The sequence below is a fragment of the Canis lupus genome, chromosome 16, assembly GCF_003254725.2.
Source record: "Canis lupus dingo isolate Sandy chromosome 16, ASM325472v2, whole genome shotgun sequence".
NCBI lineage: Eukaryota > Metazoa > Chordata > Mammalia > Carnivora > Canidae > Canis > Canis lupus.
Genome location: NC_064258.1, coordinates 19,612,554 through 19,624,925, shown reverse-complemented (window position 1 = coordinate 19,624,925; position 12,372 = coordinate 19,612,554). Strand labels below are relative to the sequence as shown.

Below are 12,372 nucleotides of genomic sequence, written 5' to 3'. Positions count from 1 at the left end.
ACCCGCCCCTGGCCATGTGGGCTGCTGGCCCCCTCCATCTGCTGTCTTCCCTCCCAAGGCTGACTGGGGCGCATGTGGCGGGGACATAGCTCAGGCATGCGTCCTAAGCCCTGTCCCAGGGGACCTCAACACCCGCACTCCTGGAGGCACCCGCAGCATGTCTCCTCACCAACACCAGCCCCCAGTGGCAAGCCGGAGGGACACGAGAGCCTTCCTTCTTGGGGAGCCAGCAGTGCCAGGAAGGTTCTGCTCCAGGATCAGCTTGTGTTGTCGCACACGGGAGGGGACCAAGCGCGGAGCTCTGGCGAGGAACTCAGGGCCACGAGCAGCACGCACAGTCCAGGTCCCAGGGACATGGCAGGAAGAACAATGGGAACACTCCCCTTCCCTCACCAATTACTTCCCTGGCGGGGGGGGGGGGGGGGGGGGGGGGGGGCGCATGAGCCACAGAATAAGTCAGTCCTCATGTGCCAGGTGGCAGTAAGATCCACAGAGGCTGACAGCACCTGAGGATGGGAACTTCTTCCCGTCCTGACAGTGACCACAGCCCAGGTGCTGTCCCCCCATAACAGGCCCAGCTGCGATCACACACGGTTAGCTCCGGGGTCCCTGGCTTTGTGTGTGGAGGAACTTTCCAGACCTCAGTGCAGGGGATGCAGCCTGAGTACAGGGAGGCAGGGGCTGCTGAGGCAGCTGGAACCAGTGGTGCAGGGTCTTGGAGCGTAGGCAGCTACATGGGGGCTCCAGGCCCCGCAGAGGGTCCCCTAAGTCCTGCTCTCCCCCAGCTGCCTGAGTCTGGGGGCCCGGCTGCGTGGGGCCCAGCAGCGCATAGCTTGGAGCAGGCGTCCGGGGCTGGGGCATAGGAGGTCTGCTGGCGCAATGGAGACTTCGCTACACATCCCAGGCCATCAGGCCTCCAGAGCCAGGGCAGACCTGCATCTGGCCAAACCAGGCTGCAAATCAAGTCCCAAAAGGTCCACGCTCACCCCCATCAGACTGGCTGCCTTCCAGAACGAAAACAGACACTCTTTAAAACAGGATGACGGGGACACCTGGGTGGCTCAGGGAGTGTCTGCATTTGGCTCAGGTCGTGATCCCAGGGTTCTGGGTTCGAGTCCCACATGGGACTCCTCCACAGGGAGCCTGCTTCTCCCTCTGCTTGTGTCTCTGCCTCTCTGTGTCTCTCACGAATAAACAGAAACTTAAAAAAAAAAAAAAAAACAGGACGACAAAATCCAGATTCCCAAAGTGATGTGTCCCACACACCCAATCCAAAATTACCAGACATTCGGAGAAGAGAGCCAGCAGGACAGGAGCCCCAGGAGGAACAATGACAGTACAGGAACCAAGCAGGGAGCATGGCAGTGGGGGGGGGGGTGCTCTGACAGGGGCAACCCCAGAGGGCTGCTGGGCAGGGGGGGCAGCAGGGGGCGGCATGGAGGAAGGCCATAGGTGCTGGAGGGACTCATACTTATCTGCGGCTGGAGCAGAGTCGACACGATGAATCGCTGCAGGTGTAGGGCACAGGGAGGGACGCATCCTAGTCCTACCTTCCGCTGTGCGCAGCTGCCACTCCTGCACAGGCGCTACAACAGTACACGGATGACACGTAGGAGGGGTTTTATCCTAGGTAAGAGGAGATGCCCTGCAGGAGCATCTCCCAAGCAGTGAGCTGACCCCCATCTTCGGAGGCCGGTCTAACCTGTGTGACAGGCGGGTTTGGTGACTTTCGCTGGGGTGGTAGCTGTGCAGAGGGACAGGCTGAGATCCCAGACACTTTTGGAAGATGGGGCTGGATGCATGAGAGGAGGAGGCTCAGGGCCTCGGCGTCCTTAGGAAGCAGTGGGGACAGACCGAGGACGAACACTCAAGAGTTCCGTATATGGAGTCTGAAGCACCTGCTGAACATCTAAGCGGGGGGTGGGGGGGTCTGATCCTCCAGTCGTAGAGGGAGGAGAACGAGGGGCAGTCCGGGGGCTCCCACCTAGAGCAGACGCGCAGACAGAGACAAGGAGGACCCAGGCAGGAGGCCAGGAGGCGGATCCCAGGGCAGCCCCATGGGGGAGGAGGCGCCATCCTGGAGGCCGCAGAAGGAACGGGAGGAGCGCGGCCACTCTACCGAAGCCGTTAGAATGCTTGGCAAAGATGTTTCGAGGCAACATTGGGTTGAAAAGCCAGGCCAGTGTGGATCAAAGAGGGAATTTTAGGGAGAAGGTGCAGACAGCAAGAAACGACAGCCAGCTTTCTCAGTGGATTTGCAAATGGAGATGAATTCCGTTGGAGGTGGAAGCAAAGTGAAGGGGGTCTGCCCCCAGGAGGGCCAGTGGGCGCGAATCCTGCAGGCGCCACGGGAGACCGGGCAGGGGCGAGGCCTTCAACAGGTGGCAGGGTGGGGTGCAGTGCAGGTGGGGACGCTGGAGGCCCGCACTCCACGGCGGGCGCCGTTCTGTCCCAGGGGACGACGTGGGAAACTGGCGGCGGCTGAGGAGAGCAGGAGGAGACGCTGCAGGCAGCGGGGAGTGAGCACAAGCACAGAGGAAGCTCGGCCCCAAGAGTGACAGGGAATTGGGATGGAGGATTCCAGCAGCCCCGGGGACTCGGGCTGGGATGTGCAGCCTGAATGCCAGGGAATGCGTGTCAGCTGTCAGCGCCCTCAGGGCGCGGTGCTGCCCCGGGGAGAGCTGGGCTCCTAGGAGGTGAGGCTCCGAGATGCCCAGGCCATGGGACGCTGCTGGCCACGGCAGGTTGGCAGGGTGGCGGAGAGCGGCACCGGGCAGCTAGGGAGGAGACCCCGGAAATGACCAAAGTCGGCAGAGGGCAAAAAGGGTGGAGGTCACTGGATGGGGAGGCATGACCCTCCACAGGCAGCGGCAGCGGCCTGGCGGGTAGTGGGCGCTCCTGTCTCACCTTGGGTTTCTGCAAGGATGTGGGGTCTCGGGCCAGGCGCCCAGAAGAAATAGGGGGGCCCCTGGGTCACCCCAGACCCCGAGGCGCTGGGGTGGCAAAGAAGTGCAGCCTCATTCCCAGATCTGCACAGGTGGCAACACCCTTGGGGGTGTGGCCGGAGGCACCGGGGCAGCTCCCGGGGAGGACCCAGTGCAGGGGTGTGGTGGGGGGCTGCAGCCCAGGTGGACTCTGCAGACTGCAGTCAGGGCACGGCACCACTGGACACAGCAGGTGGAGAGCACAGGCCCCGGGGCGCGTGGCGACAAGAGTCTCGGAGCCCTCAGCACCCCGACCCGTCACCCCCAGCCCCTGCCACCGCCCGAGCTCTGATGGGGGTCTTGTACCCCGCTCTCTGTGCAGGCCCTCACCCCTGCCCACTCCCGACACACTGTCCGCCCCCTAGTTTCGGGCTCCGCGAGGGCTGCCGCTGTGCTGCTCCCCAACATCATCCAGGCGCCACGTCAGGTGCAGTGACGGGCTGGGCCAGCCTCCAGCACCCAGAAGCCAAGTGCCACTTCTGGGGGATTTGCGTCTCTTGGTCACAGTGGATGAGGGAGCCCCATGGTGCCGTCCAAGTGGCTCTGGCTGCCGACCTTCGGGTCTGACAAGAAGGGGCAGCACCCAGCACCCTGGCTGAGGCCAGAGTGTCAGGCAAAGAGTCACCTGGAGGGGTCCCTGGCCAGGTGCGACTGGAGGACTGCTTGCCCGAATCTTAGAGCCCGGGAAGGAGCCGCATTGGCCTCTCAGTGCACGCACGCCATGCCAACACCCACGTGTACCCAGGAAACACCACTTCCAGCACAGACCTCCGGAGCCACCAGGCCAGCTCCCCTCAGGACAGCCTCCCCTCAGGATGGCCTCCCTCAGGACAGCTTCCCTCATGAAGGCCTCTCCTCAGGATGGCCTCCCCTCAGGACAACCTCCCCAGGACAGCATCTGGGACCCACCCTCTGGCCCAAACAGTGCTCCATCCTTCCAAGGAGCCACCCTCCACCTCAGTCCTGAACTGTCTCCCTGGGGGTCACTCCCACCACTCCTCCCCTCAGACTTGCTGCAAATGATCTCCCTCAAAGTTCGGGAAGGTGCTCTGAGAAGCGGGAAGGTGCTCTGAGGAGAAGCGCAGGTCAGAGGTGGCGAGTGGACCCCATCGGGGGTGCGGCCTGTGTGGACACATCTGCACAGCAGCACCCACACTCAGAGGAGCCCGTCCACCTGGTGCCCAGAGGCACTTTCAACCCCATCCTGTGCAAAGATGCTGTCCCTCACAGTAAGGCCAGGTTTTACATAGGGAACAAGTTATCCTGGGAATGTGGATTAAAGTGGAAGGAAAATGGTTTTGGCTTTAGACACCGGCCATCTTGGGACACGTGGGTGGCTCAGCAGTTTAGTGCCTGCCTTCAGTCCAGGGCGTGACCCTGGGGTCCTGGGATCAAGTCCCACATCAGGCTCCCTGCATGGAGCCTGCTTCTGCCTGTGTCTCTGCCTTTCTCTGTCTCTCATGAATAAATAATCTTTAAAAAAAATAGACATCGGCCATCTTGGAATTCTGATTTAGGGTTAAAGACTCCGTGAAGTCAGATCTGAGAAATGAATCCAACACGTAGACCTGTTACCTGTCAGTTCCTTGTTTCCCCCCGATTAGCCTCCTCTCTTGCCTTCTCTCCTGCTCGCTCAGGACCGACCCAAGGCCTCCTGCTCGGCATCGGAGAAGAGTGATAAAGTGCGGCCTCTGGACGTCTCAAGCAGGGACACTTGTCAGCGAGGCCGTTACCGATGCCAGCAGAGGAGCCCAGGCCTCTACTGCCCATCCTCCTGCGGCCGGTCCTGCCTGCAGGGGCACCATGTACATCCTCTCCGTGTTGGCCTTTGTCAGGAGATCAAAGGAGGTACCATGCAGAGGTCAAACGAAAGTGACAGCTGCTCATGAGCGAGAGCACAGGTTTTGTCTCATGAAGGGCAGGAAGACCTGAGTCCAGTTAGCCAGTGTCACCTGCCCAGCTCTAGGGGCTTTGTGGGCCGGCATAGATCACCCCTCACCATTCCGCTTGATCTTCAACAACAGGCCTCCTTCCTACAGGTATGACAAACTGGTTTCCAGAGCTGAGGACAGGTGCAGCCACCGGGTGCCTCCCGCCTCAATCCCATGCAGACACCCACGTTGGGCCCAGCACAGGGTATGTGCGCACCAACACCTAGGTCTCCTCTCAAAGGTATCCTCAAATGGGGTGGGGTGGGGTGGGGTAGGGCGGGGGGTTATTTTCAAATGACTTTTTCAGAACAGATCAGAATTTATGAGCCATCTGTAGCGACATGGCATGTACAGATGATGCACAACAGGGACGAGGGACGCCCAGCGGTGGGCACCATGCGACTTCCCAAACAGAAGCTGGGCATCACAGGCAGAGGTCGCACGCACGGAGATACTATGCATGACTGGTTTTGCCCATCTTCACTGTTCATCAGTAGCCTCAGAGCACTAATGTCCTCTGAAAAGTTCTAACAATTACTTGTAACATCATAAAAATGTAAAAAGAAAATAAAACTCCCCCACTTCCAACAACAGAAAACACCATCTGTTCCGGCCTCTGCAGACCACAGGATGTGGATGAAGACACTGGCGCTGACCTTCCCACGGGTCCACCCACCAGAGGCCGTTTCCCAGCCGACACCTACAGCACAGGGGAACACCTCTGGGGGGGGGGGGGGGCCTGCGGATATCCCCACTCCTCGGGGGGACACCACCCCAGCCTCTGTCCACATGGCTAAGATGGGACATGGACCGCATCTGAGTGGCAAGAGAAAGGAAAAGCTACAGAACAAAAGTAAGAACTGCAAAGTCTTTTATTAACACATCTTTCGAATTACAAACAGTTCCAGACACGTCTCGGTATGGAATCACACAAATGATACACACACAATACATTTTTCCAACCATGTCACTACTGTTCTTCACACATATTCCTGATAGAGCTGTCACAGTGATTAGCACAAAGTGAAAAACGGGGTAAGGCAAGGCAACGTCATTTCCCACAATGGTAAGTGCAGTGTTTGGTAGAAAACATGGAGGAGACCAACCCAGAGGAAAGCAATAGGCAACCTCTTGGTTTGTGAACTCTCAATGCACTCCCAATAAACACAGCGTCAGGCTCCACCTCGGAGCTGCACAGACCAGCTCGGCAGCGCGTGCGCATTACGGTTAGGAAGGATCACAGCGAGAGCAGTAACAAAGGGTCAAACAGGCCGCCACTTCCAGTGGAAAACTAGGCGCGCCACAACTAACACTGAACTCATGCACAAGGGTCCTGCAAAAGTAGAGGGGTGAAAACAAGGGGGTGATTAATCACACGCCTCCCACCGGCGGTACGATGCTGGCATCTGGGGGTGCCACACGCTCCTACAAGTCAAACTGCAAAATAATAGAATTCAGATGTTATTCTCTCCAACACAGACCTGGGGGAACAAAGCACGAGTAAACACCTGTCAAAGCAAAGGATGAGAGGCAATCGAATTTAAACACAGTGCAAAAATATTCACAACATTCTCATACCCCCTCCCAGAGAGGAATTCTAAATGCTAAGACTGGACACAGGAGCAAGAAAAGAATGTAGCACCAACAGCAAAAGAAGTCCATCACCAAAGGAGGGCCGGGAGGAGGAGGTAAGGGCATCCAGAGATGAGGAAGTCAAAGAAAAGGATTTTCCGAAAGGGAAAGGCACTCTCAGTGGTGGCTGGGGGTGGGGTGGGGTGGGGTGGGGTGGGGTGGGGTGGGGGCGGGGGGGGGTTGGGCAACGGAAGTGCAAGAGAACAGGAAGGAGGGGGGCAGGTGGAGGCCAGGGCTGCAGGCCGCCCAGGATGGCAGCGCCACCCACCAGAGGAGGGACGGAACGGTTTCAGGCTTCGCTCTTCCTGAACCTAGAAGTTAAAGTGTGGAATTAAAGACGAAGGCGGAGAGTTAAAATCCTCACAGAGGAAAAGCAAGTCTGGATCCCATCCTGTAAAAAGCAAAGATGGATTATAAATACAAAGGATCACTTGCTCTTCGGCTGAGAGTATGAGCGTGTTGCGTGTGTGCTGGTTCCAACACCTAGTTATGTATTCCAAGGCAATACTGCAAAACACTCAGTCCTTTAAAATCAGGGTCCACTATCTGTGCCCTTACGATGACAACTAATTCTAAAAGGAAATCATGCTGAAAGAATGTCAAGGTCTACTTTCTAGAGTATACTAATTACTAAATACAGAATATATCAGAATAGCACATCTGTCCACTCTCTGCAATGGACTAAAAATTTAAAACTACAGTTTCCTCATAAAAGGCCTGTATTTTTCTACATACATTTTTAAATTAGTAAAATAAAACAGAGCAAAACACCAACACGATCTTTTTACATTTTAGTTGGTTAGAAATAAAAGTGAAAAGCAACTTCTCACTATCAATACCTGCTCTACCTGCCCATCTTAATGAAAAGATTTCCTACCACAACACGGCACAGAAAAGAGTTAAGATTCATAAAAACATTCTCTAGAAAAAGCAGGTTACAAAGTGTAAAATCAATGATCCTTCCCAACCATACGCTACCAGAAGAAGGTATACCTGGGATCCAATATGAATCAGTGAGTTTTGCTTTGGTTCTAGGACACAAAACCATGGGCGCTTTAAATGACGACAATTAAATAGGTTGCAAAAAAACCTTACACAAAATCCTTAGGATTTACTAGTGAATCAAGGCCAAACGCCTTTGGAGAGTTCATATCTACGAATGTCCAAAATAACACTTCATTCACAAGTTTTAAATATAGTTGAAAAGGTTACTCGAAATGCTCATTAAACACAGTAAAATATCTAAACTTTCCCTTACGTGATCTAAACTCCTGTGGCTTCTTTCATGGGAGAGGCGAGGGGAGGGCAGACAACGTCTCCTGGTCTGGGTTCTATCACCCACCCCCTCCCACCACCATTCAGGAAATTCCCTTTTAGAATAATGTCACTTCAAAATGTGTAAAGAACCAAGGGCTACCTCTGAGAAGTCCCTTCCCAACTCCAAATAAATAAGCAAAAAAAGGGAGGGGGGGGAAATGACTCTACCTGACTAAAGGGAAGTAAGATTAGGTCTCCCAGTGAATATGTGAAACCACAACAAGTCCTGCAAGCAGGAAGGAGGAAAAATTAAAAATGACCCCGAGGAGGGCAGTAGGGTAGGCAGGGGGCCCAAAGCCATTTGCTGAGGGCAGCACAGGCCGCCCAGGGATGGGCTTCCTGACACCAGGCGTGTGGGCTTTCTGGGGAACTAAGCAGGACGAGGGGCTCGAGGGTGTTCCAGGCACTCGGCACCCAGGCTACTACATTAGCCCACCTGCCCACCACAGGGTCCCTGTCAGTCCAGTGGTCTACCTGCATGGTGAGCTTACCTTCAATTAAATAACAAATAAATTAATAATAATAATTAAAAAAAAATAAACAGAACAAAACAGAAACCACAAGCCAAAAGAAAAATGAAAGAAAGAAAAAAAAAAAAGAATGGAAGTGACAGGTTCTCAAAACCAACCCTCTGAGCAAGGCCCTGCCTCCGTGCGTCTCCTCCATCTCCTCCATCGGAGCCAGTCCAGCCTCCTCCTGAGGAAGAGCTCAAGGCCCACGCAGGGAAGGTGGTTGGTTCTCCCTGATGGGGACACCCTCCCATCCCCCAGTGAGAGCTGTCTGCTTGCCCACCCTCCTGTGTCTCTCAGCTTAACTGGCTGACTCGTCTTTAAAGAGTCAGCATGTTAAAAGTTCATTATAATCCTTAAAACAATTCTTTCATTCTGAAAACTCTCCTCTCCCCCTGCCTGTGGTTCCTCACTCCCTCCACCCTAGACAGCTCTCCCCTTCCATGGGCAACAAAGTGTTCCGTTTGCAAATTAAGCAAAATGCTCTTTGAAAGAAGACCCTTGGGTGCAGGATTGAAGCTCTGCCACAATTTAAAAATGCTACAGAACCAAGCATAAACAATTGTTTATCCAGGACCATTACAAATTAAGAGAAGAACGACCCAAATGAAAAGTAGTTATTACAAGGCCCCCCAACCCTTCCACTACCCCCCTGGGGCAAGGGCACAGGCATCTTCTTAGGATGCTGCCTGTCTAGAAGGGGTGGGGGACCCTCAACATTTCTTTTGGTGGTGGTGGGGGGGGGCGGGGGGACAGGATTTCTCCTTTAGAAAAGTATCAGTAGAAGGACTTAACAAAAGTGGCCAGACCAACGGTAATGCAAGGTTATGCTCAGATAGCGGCTACGTGATCTTATATTACAGCACAAAATCAAAACAAGACAATGCAAAAAGAAAAAGTAACTTGGCTCCACATAATTACCTATTATGTTTACCTTATGCGATAGATTATTTACTGACTTTAAGCTTCTTGAATTTGGGAACAAATAATACACAGGTCAGGATAAATGTATTGACTTACTACCATCTTTATAAAAATCGAATATACACACAAACACATCAACAGTTATGGAACTGTATCCATGAAACTTTGATAAGACAACACAAAAGAACTAACAAAGAGCTAAGATTGTTGCTGAATTGAAAGCATCTCCAATAACATTTTAAATTTAAAAGGTCCATATTTACATAGTATGTTAAATGCTTCTGCATCTCATTTTAAATGCATGATAAATAAAGAACAAAGATAATGGTTGCAACAGATCTTCCAAGAGGGTTCAGCTGTCGGTGGTCTGATGTCACTGCGGAAAGTGTATCGACCTTGGAAATAACGTTACTTCCTAATTCTGCTTCTTTCCTTTTCCGCAGTCCCCTTCAAGGAAACCTAAGCCTCTGCTCCTGGGCCAGGGGAACGGGGAGCCTGACAGGGGGCCGTTCCCGACGGCACACAGACTGGGAGCGGGGCCTTCTAACTGCCTGGCCCAAGGCTTTCAAGAATCACAGCAAGAGAAAGATTCCGTGTGTGCAGTTAGAGACACACACGTCCCGGACACGCGTGTCCTACTCAGACAATGACAAAAGCAGATCTTACAGTAGCCACAAGGTCTGTGTTCAACAGTGGCGCCCACGCCACGCAGGACGGCTTAGTTTATCATTACTAACTAGAAAAACAGTGTTTCTGTGCCTACTTTCCAGAGACAAGGTGCTTTTCGGGTTCAAGACCACAGCACACTCAGACTATCCCATTTTATGGCATCAATTGGTCCTCGGTGATACAGGAAGTCCATCAACTGAAAGCCTGCCCATTGCCCAGCGTGGGAAGGTTGTCTGCAGCTCTCTTACCAAGAGCTTCCAGGCTAGCAAGTATGTTACTTCAACACAGCTCTCTGGGGACCGAACCAAATCATCTATGCTTTTTCAATACATAAACACACCCATTACTACTTGTGACCACAGTGGACAAGACAGCCCATGTCAACCAGCTGAGGGCGGGTACACAGCACTACGGGAACCCCTCCACTGGAGCACCGAGGCAGGCCCACACACACCACCTTCCACAGCTCCATCAGGGGCCTTCGGGAACCTGGGAGGCCAGGCACCATAGCCAGAGTCTATTCTAGTGGACCCTACAAGTGCCCATTTGTTTCCTGGCACCAAAATCTTCTGAAAAGTAGCCACCAACAACCACCTTCATTTTCCAGGCTCACTCTTTCCACAGGATGCCATTTCAGAATCAACGCTGCAGTCAAGCCTCACCAGGCCTGGACACTCTCCCCAGCTCGGGTAACTTAAACTGAAAGAATATAAAATGTCACTGTGGAAACCAGCTGACACAGCCCCCACCAGAAGGCGGAGAGGCAGGAAGACGCCTGGCCACGGGGGCTACAGCAGGTCTACGCTCAGCTAACCAGAATCTCTTCTAATTCTACTAATAAACCTGACATGAAATCTTAGGTATAAAATACAGCTAAAAAGTCTGAGTATGCCCTAGTATCTAATACTTGCTCAAATAGTTCAGGTCCACATTAGAATAAATCCGGAACAGTGAATCTCCTTCATGAGCAGAAATACAATAAGGCACTTTTCAAACATTTGCCCAGAACGAATTTTACTAAAGAAAGGCTGCTTTATGGGGAATAAGGGTCTCGCCTAAGGGAACCTACCCAGAACTCCTCAAGTGGGTTCGTGGCGATACGGACACATTTCGGGTTGGCGTTGGGCTTCGTGGCCCCGATGAGGCAGCCATCCCTCACACACACACTCCATGAGGGTGGCCTGCTCCTAGTCTGCAGAAGGATAGCACAGCCCTGCTCAAAGGGCCTTCAAACACAAGAAGTTAATCAAAGCAATGATAGCAGGTTCCCAAAGAATGTCACAGGTCACCGAGCCAGGGACACAAATACGCCCCTCTGGGCTGCATTTAAAAGAGGAAAACCACCCCACACAGGTCTGTGAGCCTCAGGCCACCCATCCACCTCCATGGCAGATCCGCGGGGCAGCCCACAGGCAGGGGATGCCAGAAGGCCCAGAGAGGCGGGACAGGGTCTACCAAGACTGCTGCCTTCTTCGGGGAGGGTGTAAAGGGGTGGGGAGGCCCCTCTGGAACTGGGAATACACAGTCGGTGCTTTCGGAGTATTCACAAGAAGCAGAATCTGCCACACAATTGGCACCATTCCCAACCACCCTCATACCCTGCTTCCCAGGATATACAACTGTCAATCATCATCACCCACATTTGAATCTAGGTTTTTCCAAGAGCCTTTTGAGGGCTTTCTGAGAAGACAGCGCAAGGTACGCTTGGTTGGGTAAACACTTGTCTAGCCTGCACTGAAGATAAGTGCAACCATTATCAAGTATTCTTTGCTGTGAGAAACTACTTAGAATTTGTGACGTTAATGTTCCTTCCTGACTCTAAGTCACTGTGATCGATCCCACAGTACGATCACGAAGAACAATGTCTACATGCATTGTGAGCACTTCGAAAACAAAAGCAAACGAAAACTGTAGTTGTCGGTGGTGACAACAGAACGTGAAGCAGTCTAACAGCAAACCCCAGTCCGCCATGTCCCCAAGTTCAGCTCTGCTGGAATCAGCGCCGGACCATCCGGCACTCCGGACAACAGTTACGCAAGACTGAGGGCGGAGAGGCCTGCGCTCGCGGGGATTGTGCGCTGCAGCTTCCTGAAGAAATGCCACAGCGTGTGTACAGTGTCAGGTCAGCGTCTCCTGCTAGAAATCACTCAACGATCAGGGCCACGTTTATGTGGGACAAATCTATCATGTGCCTGTGGAAATGCAAAGAAACAGTCAGAACAAGCAAACTCCACATGTCCCCAGTCAACTTAAGGTAAAAACTAAGGTAAAATGATGGGTCCGGATTAACGAAAATTCTATAACCATGCAGACGGAGACCAACAGGACAACAAGGGTTGGTGACCCACATTAGGAAGGGTGCGCTGCGTGCACCCTTTATGCACTACTGTGCACAGCTGCCCTGGC

General features: G+C 53.3%; 1 protein-coding gene across 9 annotated transcripts in view; it reads right to left on the bottom strand.

Annotated features, from left to right (window-relative positions):
* Window positions 1-5,769: 5,769 nt before the first annotated feature.
* Window positions 5,770-12,372, bottom strand: part of RBM33 (RNA binding motif protein 33) — a 145,100-nt gene continuing 138,497 nt past the window's right edge. For all 9 annotated transcript variants that reach the window (XM_025451667.3, XM_025451680.3, XM_035700068.2 and 6 more), the window contains one exon: window positions 5,770-12,158. In XM_025451667.3, coding sequence (XP_025307452.1) covers window positions 12,110-12,158 — 49 coding nt within the window. In that variant the 3' untranslated portion in view covers window positions 5,770-12,109. The remainder of the gene's footprint in view (window positions 12,159-12,372) is intronic.